The 16,982-nt window shown below is 46.5% G+C and overlaps 1 protein-coding gene across 5 annotated transcripts in view; it reads right to left on the bottom strand.

The window, feature by feature from the left end:
* Positions 1-1,099: 1,099 nt before the first annotated feature.
* Positions 1,100-16,982, bottom strand: part of Itga10 (integrin, alpha 10) — a 16,931-nt gene continuing 1,048 nt past the window's right edge. The window contains exons 2-30 of one of the 5 annotated variants that reach the window (XM_013509330.1): positions 16,239-16,350; positions 14,948-15,057; positions 14,644-14,735; positions 14,301-14,415; positions 13,372-13,499; positions 13,063-13,211; positions 12,080-12,230; positions 11,736-11,901; positions 11,524-11,597; positions 11,177-11,321; positions 10,868-11,016; positions 10,490-10,678; positions 10,160-10,363; positions 9,741-9,871; positions 9,020-9,186; positions 8,784-8,926; positions 8,277-8,390; positions 7,718-7,803; positions 7,419-7,560; positions 7,158-7,250; positions 6,922-6,998; positions 6,684-6,773; positions 6,184-6,268; positions 5,898-6,011; positions 5,576-5,656; positions 5,332-5,445; positions 3,514-3,609; positions 3,117-3,230; positions 1,100-2,712 (exon numbers count right to left, since the gene is read on the bottom strand). In XM_013509330.1, coding sequence (XP_013364784.1) covers positions 2,641-2,712; positions 3,117-3,230; positions 3,514-3,609; positions 5,332-5,445; positions 5,576-5,656; positions 5,898-6,011; positions 6,184-6,268; positions 6,684-6,773; positions 6,922-6,998; positions 7,158-7,250; positions 7,419-7,560; positions 7,718-7,803; positions 8,277-8,390; positions 8,784-8,926; positions 9,020-9,186; positions 9,741-9,871; positions 10,160-10,363; positions 10,490-10,678; positions 10,868-11,016; positions 11,177-11,321; positions 11,524-11,597; positions 11,736-11,901; positions 12,080-12,230; positions 13,063-13,211; positions 13,372-13,499; positions 14,301-14,415; positions 14,644-14,735; positions 14,948-15,057; positions 16,239-16,350 — 3,503 coding nt within the window. In that variant the 3' untranslated portion in view covers positions 1,100-2,640. The remainder of the gene's footprint in view (positions 2,713-3,116; positions 3,231-3,513; positions 3,610-5,331; positions 5,446-5,575; positions 5,657-5,897; positions 6,012-6,183; positions 6,269-6,683; positions 6,774-6,921; positions 6,999-7,157; positions 7,251-7,418; positions 7,561-7,717; positions 7,804-8,276; positions 8,391-8,783; positions 8,927-9,019; positions 9,187-9,740; positions 9,872-10,159; positions 10,364-10,489; positions 10,679-10,867; positions 11,017-11,176; positions 11,322-11,523; positions 11,598-11,735; positions 11,902-12,079; positions 12,231-13,062; positions 13,212-13,371; positions 13,500-14,300; positions 14,416-14,643; positions 14,736-14,947; positions 15,058-16,238; positions 16,351-16,982) is intronic. The other 4 variants (XM_013509332.1, XM_013509331.1, XM_005413428.2 and 1 more) reach the window with 4 other exon arrangements.

The raw sequence follows: 16,982 nt of genomic DNA, 5'->3' as shown, positions 1-16,982 counted from the left end.
AGCCTAGGCTACAAAGTGAGTTCAAGGCCAGCCTGAACTGCATAGCTAGACCCTGTCTCAAAATTAAAATTAAAAAAATATATGAATGCTATCTCTGCCTAACATCCCAGACAGGCCATGATCTCAGGGCTAGGTAAGAGATGCAGACACACACGGTCTCTAGAAGGCTACTACTTAAGTGTGCATGTTCTTCCTTGGAGATACTAGAACCCTGGGTATCACAAGAGGAGCCTAGAAGACATCTGGGTATCTGAAGAAATAGAAAAGAATCCTTAAGCTAATCAGTTAATTATCACCTTAGTGGACTCAAGAGCATATGGTAAAGGAGATGAGGCACAGGATAAGGTATAGTGGAAGGATATAATAGCAGACAGAAGAAACAACTCTTCAGGGTCTGGGAGATGGATCACCAGAACAAGAATACCACTTGGGTATTCTTCTCACTTACTCTTCATAAATAGTAAGGCAGATTATTTTATAACAAAATATTTCACAGTTACCATTTATCAAGCACTTACTATATGTTCACTTTGCTTAGATGATCTCATTTTGTCTTTACAACAGTAATTTAAAGACAAGATAGCTAAGACAGGGCTGGAGCGATAGCTCAGTGGCACAGTGCCTGCCTGGCAAGTGCAAGGTTCTAAGTTTGATTCCCAGTATCAAAAGAAAAAAAAAAAAATAGCTGAGACTTTGTGAAGTTGAATCTGTCTCAGGTCAAATAGGTTTTAAGTGGTATGGCCTAGATTTAAACCCAAATCTGTCTTCTTTCCTAACCACACTACTTACTGTGATCTGAGTCTCTGAGATGTTATGACTTGCTTAGGACCATATAGGTAATAAACAGTAGACTTGAGATTTCAACTTAGGCCTTTGTGTTCCTCAAAACTACAGTTTACACTCTATGATAGCTCAAGTGGGTAAGACTTGCAGGAGGTGAGAGCACATCTCTGGTGGGAGAGTCACAGCAAATTTTCCAAATACTTCATAACTTTGCCTTCCAGTGACTCCATTAGGTAATGTCTCAGGCAAATCAAGAATTTACCTCTTACTATCCCTGAGCAGGCTATATCCTCAGGAACTCAAAGAAAGCCAGAAGTACTTGACACTGACCTTTATTTGTTATGACCATCTGATATACTGTCCACAGTGCTGGGAAACAGAGACAATGCCCAGGAGGGTGGCCCTCTTCAGAGGGCCAGAGACATGCCAAAATAAACATTGTGGTGAGGCCTGAAGAACAGCCTGGGAGGACAGGTTCTGTGGCTGCTAGTGAACTGCCCGATGAGGTGTTTCTCTCTTCTCAGGTAGAAATGGATGCTGATCTTTCAAATGGCTGTCAAAGTTGCACTCTGGAGACCAGTAACTGCCTTTGGTATCCAAAGTCTTGATTACAAAGAAACATATGTTTTGAGATGTCTGTGAGAATCCACTTGTCTTTTCTAGCCACAACAACATGGGATGAGGATAGGATATGTTAGAGAGAGAAATTATCTTGGTGATTTCCAGTAAATATTAGGCAAGGGCTACCAAACATTCCAACAGAGACATCCTACAAAATATGACCAGAGTTGCCCCAGAAATATTTTGCTAGGAGTTATTTGTGCTAAAAAACCAACACTGGGCAGGTAAAGCCTTGCTTTCCAGGGACCTCATGCAACCCACTTCCTCTTTTTAATGCAGTTCTACTTGTTTGGATCGCATGGGACTGCTGCTTCCCAAAGCTGAGAAGGTGGAAGGGTTTTCCCCCCTAAAACAGCAATCCTTTTCCTTCTGTTTGCTTTCCATAAGGAGGTCCCAGTGAGGGCCAAAGAGTAAGGTCTGAGAGAAGTAGAGAAAACACTGCCTAGGGTGCCCAGTCTTCTCTGCTATTCCAGCTTTAGCCACCCGGGGGCCCCCGGCTCCAGAAAATCAGGCACCCAGCCCTGGTTTTGCTCCTAGGGAAGGCTGAGGGTTGGCAAGCTCTCGCCCAGCAAGCCTGGGGGCAGCTCTGTTTCCCTAGCACCTGAGGGAGGGCGAGTGCACTAGCAAAGCTCAGGTTTCAGAGGGGATGGCAGTTGCCTGTCTAAAGGCTTCTCTGTTCCTTGGAATTGTACAGAATGTCTCTTGTGGCTTTTCCTCCTCCCTCCTTTTTTCCTGTTGACTCTACCCATCCAGCTCTATGAATCACTAAGCTCCACAGGAAAGCAGCAGATGTTGACTTTACTTCTTTCAAGCCAACGTCAGCAACCTCCTGTGGAGTGGGGAGCAAGCAGGAAGTTGAAAGAGTTGGTACTGAATGGAGGAGGATAATCTTCATCCTTTGCGAACTGCGAGGAGAGACCAAGAGGGAGTTTGAGAGGAGTCAGGGACCTAAGCAAAAAGTTCTCTTGATTCCCGGGGATAGGGAAAAGACCCCAGTGTTGACTGTGGAATTGGGACCATGCAGAGGGTGAGAGCATTACTGATTTTGGTGCCAGCCCTTCTTGTCTGAGGTAAAGCCTCATCTCTTGCCAGCAGCATCCCCATGACTCCAAAGTCAAGTCAGGCTGTGAGTCTGAGGAGACAGTCCAGAGGCTTCTTCTTGATCCCACAGGGCCCTCAAACCTCTGCTCTGACACAAGTCACTGAAGAAGCTGCCAGAGAGGACTTTCTAGAGCCTTATTCTGCATTCATTCCTCCAACTTTTCTTTTTTCTTCCTCGGGGATTTTCTTACGTGTAAAGAAGCCAAGCTATAGAGGAAGAGATAAGAGTCACTGCCAAATGCCCAGACTGGGGACTTTGCCAATAGCCCTTAGGACCTATCTGAGGTCTTCGCTTCTGTTCTGATTCCAAAATAGGACTCAAATTTATTTTATTTGGCTTAGTTTAATTCCACCAGCATTTGTGGAATACAGTGAAGGAGATCTGGGCATGACACCCTCAGCCTGCTTAGCTGGCAGTTGTACCCAGCGTGAGGTATACTCTCTGTGCTATAATCAAGGATCTCTCTGACGGGGATGTGGCTCCATGGCAGACCCCTTGACTAGCATGTATGAGGCCCTGGGTTTGATACCCAGCAGTACCAAAAAAGAAAAGAAAAGAAACCCTGCCTAGTGGACACAGTGCTCCTCACTTCCACTAAAGCAGTGCTCACCTTCCACAAGCAGAAGACAAGAAGAGCAAGCAGGAGCAGCCCTCCCAGGACACTCCCAGCGAGGGTCCACAGGGAGATGAGGGTGGGGTGGGTCTGAATCACCTCCAGGAGGCTCTGTGGGGAGAAGAGGGGTTCTTTCACATTGCTTTTTAACCCAGCTACCTTCACTCATGTTTAGCAAAGCCAGCCCCCAAACAGAATAAAGAACCTCTTTCTACTCAAAGGCAACTGAAGTAGGAATGGAGACAGCAGAACTCTAGCATTTTCATTTAAAACTTCTGACTCATCAACTGCTACCTGATAGAGAAGCATTTGTTTTGGAAAAAAACCCGTAAGTGCCCTTACCTCATCCCATGCCATTATTTTCACAGCTTTCACACTCAGCCTCCAGCCCTACCTCACTCCAGCGGGAGGCTTCAGTCAGCTGTAGGACACTGTGCTCCTCAGTTCCCAGCTCAAAGGTGCTGACCACTGTCAGGGACTTGAACTTGGCCTGGAACAAGTGGATGGGAAGACATTTAAAATAAGCCACCATCAAATGGTGTGTGTGTGTGTGTGTGTGTGTGTGTGTGTGTGTGTGTGTGTAACCCCAAGAACAAAGTTCAGGCTAAGTGGCACAACTTCCAGGATTTTCAAGATCAGAAGAAAAGGCTGAAGGCCACTGGGAAAAGGGAGAATAGGTAATAGATGGAAAATCTCTGGTCTCCCAAATACACTGTTTACCTAAGATACATTCCACTCTCCTTTCCTCTGGCTACCCTCTACCTTTCTTTTTTCTTTCTCTACAGCACCCAGGGAGTGCTGAACTATATCACCAGACCTTTCTACTTTGAGACAAAGTCTTGGTAAGTTAATCAGGCTAGCCTCCAACTTCATAATCCCCTTACCTCAGCCTCCTAAGTAGCTGGAACTACAGGTATGTACCACCATGCCCGGCTTCCATCCCTCTTTATATTGAAGTTCACTCTTGTGGGAATTAGGAAAGTATTTCCTGCTAACTCCCACCAATTCTGGTACTATTGTTTGGATATGGCTTGAGTGTCCTCCAAGCCTTCAAGTATTGAACTTTCACCTCCATTGTGATATATTAAGAAGGTAGAGATGTTATCCAAGTATGGTGTTTAGATGGGGTCTTTGGGAAGTGATTAGGATCAGATAAAGGCATTAGGGTGGAGACCCCATGATTGAGTCCTGGTCACTTTATTAGAAGAAAGAGAGAGACCAGACATATATGTAATGCAGCCAAGGGCATCCTCAAGAACTGAACTGATCCTAGCACTATGCCTTTGAGCTTAATACATCTAGTTTCTCTGCCTTTTGCTACTGAACAATAAGAACCTTGAAATTTGAGGTCTGTGTTTTACTAGCTTTTGTGTCCTCAGTGCTTGTCACAGTGCCAAAGATGTAGTGATTTCTTAATAAATCCTTGTTAAAGGAATAAATGAATGAAAAATGTACCAAAGAAGGATAAAGAGAGAACCAGACTTAGAAAAGGGTGGTTTGTCAGACTTAGCTTCCCTAAAACATACGCCTACATCACAAGGATCTTGTGTTATTCAAACTTTATAGGAATGCACAATATAGCTAAATAGCTATTTATAATTAAGATGTCATTTCCCTGCTCAGGAACTCACACTGACTTCTGAGTGTTCATCATATCACGTTCAGTTTTATCACCCTAGTCAGAGATCTCTCACTGTGAGCCAGCCTCCAGATTCGTCTCAACTATACAATCTTACTCCTCACTGTTCTCCAGTAAGTACTCTGCATGTAGTATTAATTATTTAATCATTTAACAAAAACGCACCTACAGTGCGGTGCTTAATGTTGGGGACATTCTCCTCAGTGCTGATCTAATACAGAAGCTTGTATTTAAGAGGTACTTGTTAAATTTAGGTACCCTATAAATGTGAATTGACCATTATTATTACAGAACCAAGGAATGACAGAAGAAAATAATACAGAGATAGTAACTAGGTTTTATTGAGTGTTCACATATGTCCAACTCATTATCCGTTTATTCTTTACAACTCTAAGAAATAAGTACCTTTTTAATTTTAAAGGTCAGGAAAAAGCTTAGCGAAATACAATAAATTTCTCATGGTCAGATAACTGGTAAGAAGTAAAACTAGAACTTCAAAATAGGTCTGTTTACCTCTAAAGCCTGTTATTGTTCCAAGAGCAAAAGAAGAATAGCCAAAAAGGAAAAGTTTACCCTTCGGAAAAATTCGTTGTGAACCAGCCTCAGTAGTCCAATAGAGACCTCAGCTCCCTTTGCCAGCTGCCCAAGGCGGCACCTCACGACCTGACACCAAGTATTGCTCCCATTCTATCAGAGGAGAGAGACAGATCAGGGTCCCAGAACAGAAAGATCTCTTTCCACCTCCACCCTCTCACACCGCCAGAAGGCATGCAAATCTACTCGCATCTCTCCTTGCACACACTCTTGGGATTCATACCAGTCTGTTTGTGTGTTGAAGCTCCTCCAGACGCACAGCAGGCCCTGGGGGCTCAGTCAGGTTTTGCACTGTGCAGCTTGCCTAGAGGGATATCCAACTTGAAAGACTCTCCTGGTGGGGGAATGCCAGCCACTGCAAGCTGAGCAGGAATGAACTATCCATACCCAAATGTCCTGTGTGTAATCCCTTTCTTTCCTCCCAAAGAAGCTACACACATAAAACAAAGGTCCTCCAAGAAGAGGGCCTCTGAGAGCAGTAGGGAGCTTCAGTGAGGCTGCTAGCCCAAAAGGCCAGGGTTCCCCATGCTCCCACCCAGACTCACATTATTGGTGATGACTTGCGATAGTGACAGAAAGTAATTGCCCCCATGAGCTACAGCTGGAAGGAGGGCTGAGATGATGAGGCCACTGACCACATAACAGCCGAGGTTCTGAACCTGAAAGGATTGGAAATGGGAAGAGGTGGGAAACAGAAGACCCCTCCTCATCTGCCCCTCTTCACACTAGGTATTGAAATCTAAGACAGACCATCCCATCCTTTCCCACACAGCTGTGGCTTGTCCCCAGCCCCACCCTCTCTGTCATGCCAAGGTCCCTCCAGCTTCTTACCCTAAGAGTGGTTTTGAATTCAGGACCAGGACCCAGTGAGAGGATTCTATAAGGGTGAACCTCATAGCGCTGCAGGGTGGACTCACTGTGTGGACACCAAGTTAGGAGGTACCAGGTGACATCCATGACCCAGACACAGGGACACATGATCAGCATATAGCATATGGGTCAGGGAAAGTAGGACCAACATATGGATAAAGAGAAAAGGGTACATGGAGAAAAAAGAAATGGAACATAATATAGACTTAATATATTCTCTAGGGCTGCATCCTATATCGCCACATCCCAGCTCCAGGGCCCAAGGCCTAAGAAAGCCCTACCCAGGAAAGTAAGGTGCTTAAAAGAGAAGGTTCATCATGAGTGGGAGTAAGGACAGGAAGACAGAGAAGCCTCAGGTTTTATGTTTCTGAGAACACTGAAGCACACGGAAGGAGAGAGAAAAAAGAAAAGAGTATGAGTCTGAGGTCAGAACTGGGTCCTAGTCAGGATCTGGGTCATACCTGGAGAATAGGAGGTGAGGCTCATATTGGACGTAGGCAGAAGTCTGGGCTATATTGTCTTGAAGGGTCCTATTCCTCTCCAGGCTACTGCTGTAGAGTCAGTGGGGAAAGTTCACACTGAAATTCCTCCTCAGATATGCTTTTCTGCTAACAGAGGAGTCAGTGCTATTCCTGCCCCTATTACCCGGGTCAAAAACCCAACAAAGGAAAGCTTCAAGGAAGTTCCCTTTATTCTCACCTACTGGCAGTCAGCCTCACGAAGACTTGACTCAGGAGAGAGGAGCAGCTAAACTCAAACTCTAGCAGAAAGGTCACCTGGGGGCAGGGGACATGTGCAAATGGTAGGTTCTTTCTTGTAGAACAACTACAGAGGAACAGGAGCCTCTGGGTGCCTCCTCCCCTGTACTCCTGGACCCCACAGATCCCAGCCCCTGCTCTCGCAGAGTCCTTTTCCCACTCTGGGCCCCAACTCACCTTAGCACCAGTCTGGAAGACGGGATGCCCCACACTGCAGAGCCGGGCATGAGGCGTAGTCGCTGCACATTCCACTTTTACCCGGCTATTCCTCTGAGGGCAAAGGAAGGAGAGTGGAGGCTGGAGCTGGAGCTGCAACTGTTCTCTACCCACAGCCCCTAAACACTGAGCCTCCCTCCAGGGTCCCTCACAGCCAGGATCAATACCCTGATCTTCCTCCTCCTTTCTCTCCTCCTCCTAAACCCCCTCCTTCATGGGCACCTGAGGAATGAGACTGGCCAGGTGGAGATTTTTAGAGAAGGTGAGACTCAAGCTAGTGTTGTAGGCATTTTCCTTCCTGTTCTCCAGAGTTGCTGATACCAGCACTTTTTGCCGGCCACCTTGAATCACGAATGGAGCCTTCCTGGGAATGGTGAATAAGGGAGAGACCAGGAGTTGATGGAGTATCAAAAGCCTCACTTCTATTACCCTGGCTAAAAACTCCCTCCCACTGGCAAGATCCAACTCCCTTCTGATCTGTATCAAGGCCCCCTGGTTTGCCTGGTTCATATCCATCCAACCTGGAGCCTCTGATGTCCATTTTGGCTTGGAGCACCAAATCTGTGACACATTCATTGTCAGGGCCACAATCTTTTGAGAAGGGGACCTGGAAGAGGGAGAAAGGCCTGAGGGCTGAGAAGAAAGCAAGGAGAAAGTACTGGAACTGGGTGAAAGCAAAAAGAGAAGCGTGGATCTACTTCTTTCTTTTTTTTTTTTCCCGGTACTGGGAAACAAACTCATGACCTTGCACTTGCCAGGCAGGCGCTGTGCCACTGAGCTAAATTCCCAGACCCTTTCTTTCTTTTTTTGAGACAGGGTTTCACTATGTAGTCCAGGTTGGCCTTGAACTCACTATGTAGCCCAGGCTGGCCTCAAACTCGTGGAAATCCTTGTGCCTCAGCCTCCCAAGTGCTGGGATTACAGGCGTGTACCATGCCTGGCTCAAGTGGATCTACTTTGATTAGAAGGACCTGGGTCAGATTTCACTGTGATCTCACATCTCCCCTTCCCCTTTCTTTCAAACCCACTGGGAGGGCAGTATTGGGATCCAGGGGCCAAGCAGGGCTTGTTACTGCTAACCAGCTTTTGTAGAGAGGTGGGTGAACTTTCATCCAGCACAGGCCCTGGCTTTGTCGTGTTGTCCAAGGCAAAGGTCACGGTCAAGACCACCGGTCGGAGGTAATCTGATGTATCCTAAGGGAAAACAGAGTCAAGGACCACAGGGAGCAAAAGTGAGAGATGTAATGCAGGCCCATGAAAGAATATGATAACTGCAGCGATCATTTCTGGAGCACTTTCTGTGTGCTAGGCATTGTCCTGAGATTTAATCAATACTATTAAATTTAATTATAATACCACTCCTATGATATAGTTATTTTCATCTCTTTGCAGACAAGGACACAGATTTGGAGATTGGGTGACGAGCCGGTGTTCATGGTGGTTAATGCCAGACCTAGGATTCAAATCCTGACTGGACCTACCTCCCAGTCTCAATTGTCTCACTTTCCCCGTTTTGACTTCCTTGCTGTCTAGTTGAAATTCCTTCTCTGACCCAGCCTCCCCCTCCTTCTCAGGCCCCTTCCTCACCAGCACATGGAAGTGCAGCTGCTCACATGTGACATTTCCCACGCTGAGCTGGAGACGCACAGGAGAGAGCCTCTGGCCAGAGCTATCAAATGCTGCCCGTACCCCAGCTGTCCACTCATCCAGTGATGCTGTCACCTGCATATCTGAACAGGGAGGCAAGAATGAGGGTGCAGGGGGCTCAGAGACCAGAACAGGCAAGGAGTCTGGGGTGCTAGGGGATGCATCTAGTCACTCACTGAACCTGCGGTCCCAGTGACCAGGAGTACGGGAGGTCGCGTGGAAGCAGAGGTCAGCAGTCAGGCAGACTGCTTCCTGCCTGCGCCGTCTACAGTCCCTCTGCACCACGCTGATGGCTGGTGGGGTCACATCCAGTGAGAGGGCCACATGGACAATGGGCTGGGAGCTGGGAATGGCAGGAAAGAAATGAGAGCAGTGAGAGGTAAGTGCTTTGAGAAGTGCAACCCCAGTGTCTCCCTCTTCATGATCAAAACAAAGAACAAGGGATGGAAGGCATGCACGTTAGCCTCCCTGAACTCTGTGACAGAAGTCAGACAGCAGGTTCGATTCACCAGGTACCAACTCTATTACAATCTTTCCATGGCTGTCTCAGTTGAGCCTTACAATAAAGCTATGGGCAGGTACTATACTATTATTTTCTCTTCTTTTTAAGTGTTTTTGTTTTGTTTTAGTTTTACTTTTAGTTTTTTGAGACAAAGTCTTGCTGTGTAGTCCAGGCTGGCCTCAAACTTGTAGCTATCCTGCCTCAGTCTCCTGAGTGCTGGGATTACAGGTGTGTGCCACCACACCTGGCAGGTACTACTGTTATTGTCATTCTGGAAATTAGGATAAGCTGACCTAGAAACCCAAATCTTAACTCCAGAGCCCTTATGACTCCAAAGCTCTTGCTCTTAATAGCTTTGCTGTGCTGCCCTCTGCTACCTGAGTGGGGCTCCTCACCTCAGCAGGACAACTGCCCCCTGGGCACCCACAGCCACATCCACCAGATCATCTCCATCCAGATCTAGCCGGCCATCTATACTTCGACCAAAGTAGCTGAGAGCCCGTGGCATGGAGACAGCTGCAATCCGCTGGGAGGAGAAGAGGGGACACTGAGACAAAGATTCACACCAACTGGTTTTTCATTCCACCTGCCAGGTTCTTTCTAATACCTGACTAGGCACGGAAGTAAGAGAACCTTGCTTGTGGTCAGGACTCCCTAGTTTGGTAAACTGTATCCTATCCCACCATCTCGATTTTTTTCCTACTGGTCAAACACTTGTTCAGTTTTGTTCTTAAGCCAAAGAGACTATAGATAAGTAAAAAGCACACCTCCCCTTCCTTTGACTGTGCCCCGGCATTATCTGGGCACTCCTGACCTGGGCAGGGTGGGGCCTGACTCCACTCTGGGTTCCGTGATACAAGTACAGGGCTCCCTGGTGCCCATCCTCCAGCGGAGCGCCCACAGCCACATCAGCAAAGCCATCTTGGTTTAGATCAGGAAGAGCACCCATGGCAAAGCCAAACCGAGCATCCTGTGGGGGTTCTGGCTGAAGTGTCCCTTGGAGCATCAGCAAAGACTGCTGATGGAGATGAGAAGACAGATGGTATTTATTTGGTAGCCCCAATCTCTCAGCCAGCCCTTCAATATGTTGCTCCCCTCCATTCCACCTTTCCCCCAAAACCCAGCAGGTCCCAGCTAGCCTTACCTGGCCCACCCGATACACATAAACACGTCCTGTCTCCTTGTTCTGGGGTCCCAGGAACATGGGAGCAGCCACAAGTAAGACATCAGTTGTTCCATCGCTATCCGTATCCAATGGGCAGAGCTCACTGCCAAAGTATGAGCCAATCTGGGGAGTGGTGGGTGGCAGCGACCCAGAGCAAAGGGGAGGTGACTGTGAACAAGTAAACTCAGTGGGAAGCAGTCACCCACCTGCCAACCTGGTCCTTACATCCCTGACAAACTCTGCCAATCAGAACTCAGCACTGATATTTCAGGCCTCCCTCATTCCCCTTCTCACTCTTCCCCCTCAGGCTGAAGGAGCCCGGGTACCCGAAGGTCCCACCTTCCCTTGATGCCCTACCTGCTCCCCTTGGAGGCTGTGGGCAACCTTCACAGTCCCATCTTTCTTAAGCTGGAAGGCGATGACTTTTCCTCGATGTCTAAACCTAGGGGCCCCTGAGAGAAAGAGGCGACGTCCACTCCGCAGAAGCATGGAGGAAACAGAGTAACCTGGAAGTGTGTAAGAGGGAGAGAAGATGGGGTCAGAAGGGCACGCTTCCCTAAAGACTTGGAGGAAGTCCCAGGGGAAGTGACAAGAAACTACATGAGGAACTCAGAAAGTGCTTCTTCTTCCTACTTTCCCAGTCCTCTGCAACTCCCTGCTACTCACCTAGGTAGGATGCATGATTCTGCAATGCAGGGGGAAACTCATCTTCCAGGGCCGTTTGTAGGGGGAAATGGTGATGACCTTCTTCAAGCCACAGTACTGAGCCCCCCCAGTCATAGGCCCCCACCATCCCAAAGAGAATTCCATCCTGTGGAGCAAAACCAGACCGGTCACTGAGAAGATGGGCAGGGGACAAAGAGGAAACACTGGGAATGAGAGGATCATTGAGTGCAAGGTTAGCATGGAGGTTGGTTAAAGGAGGAATGTGGAAGGCCCCTGAGGTTTAAGTTGGAAGGAGCCATGAAGGGGTCAGAGGCTAGATGTCATGGAGGGGTCAGAATCTGTCCAACCTTTAGCTGATGTGTAGAGAAACCAATCTGAGACATTTCCAGCCCAAAAGAGCTTTCATTTTCTCCATGGGACCCTTGGGTATGAGAAAATATCAAGGTATTACTAGGGAAAGACAGTTCCCAATTTGAGCTATTGAGCTCCCTCTAGAATCCCACTTATACCTCTGCAGCCCCCACTACCCTCTCCCTCCTTTTCCCACGGTTAGCATTACCTTCAAGGCCAAAAATCCGGTCTCCTAGTGCATCCACAATATCAGTCAGTGCAGCCTCATCTGTAACATTGAAAAAGAATCGCTCATCTGGATCACTGGCAATTGCTCTAATTTCCCGAAGAAAAGAGCTAGGGTCTCGTTGCCGACGAAGGTAGTGACCAAGGACCTGAGGTCAGGAGACCAAGATGGATAGGGTAAGACGTTAGTTGATACATACCGTAGCCAAATGAAGCAAAGGGAGTAAATATGGCTAAAGTCCAGAAAGTAGTAGTGTTCCTATTTTAAATTCTTGGTCCTCAAAGTCTTCCTCTGCCAACCCTTCTAGATCTACAGTCAGTTCTCACCGCAATCCCATAACGTGTCACTTTTCCAGCCTCACAGGCCTTTAGTGCTGCCGGAAGATCCTCTCCATCATGTGACTCTCCATCAGTGACCACCACCAGTAACCTGGCAGCCTCTGGTCGTCCACCCCGGGATTGACTGAACCCTTCTGTGCTGATGAGAAAGAAAAGAATGAAATATAATCAGATATAAACACACACATGCACACACACGCACACACAATAGGATTTAGCACTGTCAATTCTCTGCGGTCAGGGATCTTGACTTTTAGGCCATTTCCCAAGAATGCCTAACATGGAAACTGGCACAGAGTAAGAGCTCAAATATTTGAATGCCATACAGGATACAGAATAGCATATCATCAATGAAATTAAGTATAAAATGTATTCACTCATAGATTCAGTCAACAAATATTATGGTTGAGAAAACATACTAAGGGAATGTAGAATTCAGAGGAGAATGATCAGGTCAAGGGAGTCTTCCCAAGATGATGTGAATCATGTTTGGAAAAAGAGCTAGGGCATGAGTGGTGGAGAATCTAAGGGTTGGAACCAAAGCTGGAGCGGAAGCATAGAGAGACAAAGTTTTGTCTACAGAGATAAAGCAAAGACACCAATAGACACAGACACATTTTATAGAAAAGCAAGGAAAAGGAGCATAGTGACAGCCAATTTAGCCTTCTTCCCTGCACAACTGGTGTGCAAAATAAGTATGCAAGCTAGGCGTGGTAGCACATGCCTGTAACCCCAGGACTCAGGAGGCTGAGGCAGGCAGATCACTGTGAATTTGAGGCCAGCCTGGGCTACACTGAGTTCAAAGCCAGCCTGCACTAAAAAGCAATACCCTGTCTAAAAGAAATTAAATAAATACATAAAGATAAGCATGCAGAACATCTTGGGATGTTCACAGCACACTCCAAGGCCTCCCCTAAGCCTCTCAACCCTCACCACCCTGGTCTTCCACATTCCCGCTCACAGCGCCTCACCAGGCCACCTTTATTGCTTGGGCAGTCTTCGTTTCTCGTCCCTCCTGCCGACTGAGGTTCCTTGCAGCTCTCACCACTTCTCCCTTAGTTCGAAAATCTCCCAGGGACCACTCATGTACAGGGCTCTCCCCATATTGTACCAGTCCCACCTGAGAGTAAATTGTGCATCAGATGGAATGTATACAGGAGTAGGGAGAGGAAGGACAAGAAAGGATATGAAAGAGGAGAGATAAACACTTCGATACTACAGAAGACACTACCCACATTTATCTCTTTACCTCCAAACCCATCCATAATGCTTTATCTTACCTGTATCTGTTCTGGATCAATAAACAATCTCCCTACCAGCCTCCGTAGGAAAGTCTGAACTTCAGACCAGGGGTAGATGCTGTTGGAGCCATCCAAGACGATGACAACATCCATGTATGTGGGGCAGCCTAGAAGTAGGAATATGATGATGAGAAACAAAGAAATAGAAGGGTATCAAGCTAGGATCAACAAAGGAAGAGATCACAGGAGGGCACATTCAATTCAAACATTTATTAATCATGTTTTCGTAGAAGGAAAATACTGTGACAGGCTCTGGAAAAGTACAGAAACAAAAAAAAGAAGAAACAGGCATAGATGCAACTTACAAAAAAACAAAGAAAGAAAGAAATGCTAGATTGAAATATAACACCGTTCTGGGCTGTGGAAGAATGACATGGTCCATTTTTTTTTTCCAGTGCTGGGGTTTGAACCCTGGGCTTTGTCCACGGTGGAGAATAAAACGAGGTAGAAAAAGAAGGTATTGAAGGGCTAGGGTTGTAGCTCAGTGGTAGAGTGTTTGCCTGGCATTTGCAAAACCCTGGATTTAGTCCCCGGCACTACAAAAAGAAGTATTGTAGACTAAAGACGTTGGAAGAGAAGAGAAAGTAAGGAAAGGTGTGTTGGTAAAGAATACTGGAAATGAGGGAAACAGAGGTATGAAAATGATGACACACAGGAGAATGGTGAAGGGAAGGCTGTGCCCATGACATAAGTGTATAGAGGGGTAAGCTGAGTTTTTAAATTGGTTAGATCAGATCATGGAGAATTGATGCCTCAGGGGTCTGAACTCTGTTAGGAGACATGAAGTGTTTGCAGGCATATTATATAGCCACAAGCATAGCCACAGAGGCCTCTGCCAGGCATCACACCATTTCGCCCTCTTCTTCCCATCCAGCCCTCTCTCCTGGGAACTGGGCCCCAGGCCTTACGTTGGGCAGTGGGCGCCAGGCTTCCTTGGGGCTGGAATGAAGCATCCACACGGGCACATATCCCAGAACTGAAGACAGAGCTGCCACAAGCACGAGACCAGAGAGGGGCACAGGCCTGGGGATGGGTGGGGGAAATAGTTACTCTGAGCTTCGAAGGGAATGCCCTAAACATGCTCCTCATCAAAGGAGGCATTGAGACCACTCCTGGAGATGCCCTACTTTGCTCTCTAGGGGTTTACACTCCTTGACACCTCCACAAAGAACCACAGTTTCCCTTACCACAACGCTCTTTTCTTCACCATGAACCTTCAGAGACCCTACCACCACCCTTTCCTCAGCTCACCAGAAATCCCCCATCAGCATCTGTCTCTTGTAGAGACATCCCCAGGTGCATATTCACAGCAGGATGAGATGAATTTCCCAGTTGATAATCACCTGGTCGGAGGGAGGTGGAAAAGATAAAGGTCATGGGGTCACAGATGGGATGCTTGAGTTCAGAGTGGTTTTTGGAGCAGAATGAGAAGGACTCAGTATCAGATTGGGAATAGGAAGTGTGTGGGTTAAGGGGGTGAAGAAACTGATATATAAGGAGTTCTAGCTACTAGGGTATAAAACACAGGGGCTTGGAGGGGGTCAGGCATTCTTACCCAAGTGGCTCTTGGCACATGGGGCACTGTGGGAGCCATCTACAGGGCAGCGATAAACATCCCCTCTCCGGTCACCTGAAGGCCCATCCCAGGGGGCACCCACCAGCATCCTGTGAGAAGGATGTGAATATAAGCATAGGGTGACTATAACCCTTGACATAGACCAGAAGGAAAGCACGTGGAGGTGGCAACTTAAAAGAGTCCCAGCCCATCTGAGATGAATACACACTTCTGAGATAAAGAAATATAAATGGCAAATAAATATATGAAGCAATGTTCAACATCGCTGGTCACTCAACAGGTGCAAAATTAAAACACTGAGATTACATCTCACCTGAGAAAAAATGGCTATCATCAAGAAATCAACCAATAACAAACACTGGAGGGGCTGTGGGGGAAAAGGAACTCTTATACACTGTTGGTGGGAGTATAGACTGGTACAACCACTGTGGAAATCAGTGTGGAGATTTCTCAAAAAACTAGGATTGGAGGTCCCATTTGACCCAACTATTCCCCTGCTGGGTATCTTCTCAGAAGAATTAAAATCATCCTACCACAGCAATACATGTGCACCCATGTTTATAGCAGCACAATTTGTAACAGTTAGATCTTGGAAACAACCCAAATGCCCATCAGCTAAGGAATGGGTAAGAAAGATGTGATCTTATTATGCAGTGGAGTACTACTCAGCCATAAAAAGGATAAACTGGAGATTTTTATAGGTAAATGGATGCAACTCGAGACTATACTCATAAGTGAAATAAATGAGACACACATGTGCAAACATTGCATTGTCTCCCTAGTGTGAGAAGCTAAAAGAGTAAGCAAGATCCAAAATGTACAATAGGTTTTATAAAATGGAAAGAAACTGTTCAAAAGGGAAGAGAAACTGGGATGGGGGAAAAGGAGAAAAAGATATATATATATATATATATATATATATATATAAGTTATACTACTCATTTCTCTTAGTTCATTGAAAGAAAGGTTTGTACTAATATTATTTGGACAACTAAATGCCTATATCTTGTACTCTCAATAACTAATTTAAAGATAACAATACACAATGTGTATTTTCCTATTATCTTGTTTACTATCAAGATTATCAAGTATTATCAAGATAATACTCCTATTATCTTGTTTTGAAATTCGGGTGTTTTTTTCTCTTTAAAATAATAAATAAATAAATAAATAAATAAATAAAAGCCACTTTCAAACGAACACTTGAACTTGAGTCCCAGCTATCTTCCCTCCCATTTTTCAGTGTCCCAATCCCTGGTTTCCTCCTCACCATCGCTGTCCACCCCCAACATGTTGTAAGACACTGTATCCAAATTCAGCCTCTGGTGGCCCTGTGAAGAGGCGTGGGTGATGTGCGTCCAGGTTAAAGGGGGAGCAGAGACCTGGGGAGCCAAGATCACGAGGTTAGTGTGAAATGGTCAGCCAGTGACTAGAAAGGGCCAACCAGAGAAAGGACATATGGGAGCAACTTAATCTAAGTCTTTCTGCCTTCTTCTTACCCATGAGCTCGCCTGTCTTGTGTCAATGTCATGTTCCCAAAGCCGACAGGATGATCCCCTCCCTGTGTTTGGGTCCTGTGGCCCTCTGCCATGCTGATGCACAGCTGTATTTCCATTCCTACTCCTGAAATCTCATTCACAGACATGTCTGGCAGGGTTAAGTTACTCTTTTCCACATCATTCCTCCTACACATCCTCCTCTCCAAATTGAGAGGGTGAAGAAAGGGAAAGAGCCTTTCTGCAGCCCTACATAACAATTCACTCCAAATCCTCCCCAAACCCAGGACCATAAGAAGAGCAAGAGCACAGCAAGGAGCACTGTGTGTCTGGGTCTCTCCCTCAGTTCTTCTTGACTCCCAGTGACAATATCACACTCCCACTGTTTTTGCAGTGTCTACGTCTCTGGTTGATTCCAGCTCTGGAAACCTCAGTGGCAATTAACAGGGTGGGGTTGCCCGCCTGTCCACACACATAGGTTGCCAAGGGTCCCATCACCTCATCGTTTCCCACAACCT

Source organism: Chinchilla lanigera, unplaced genomic scaffold (genome assembly GCF_000276665.1).
Source record: "Chinchilla lanigera isolate Chin_1 unplaced genomic scaffold, ChiLan1.0 scaffold00167, whole genome shotgun sequence".
Lineage (NCBI taxonomy): Eukaryota > Metazoa > Chordata > Mammalia > Rodentia > Chinchillidae > Chinchilla > Chinchilla lanigera.
This window is presented reverse-complemented; position numbering and strand designations above follow the sequence as displayed.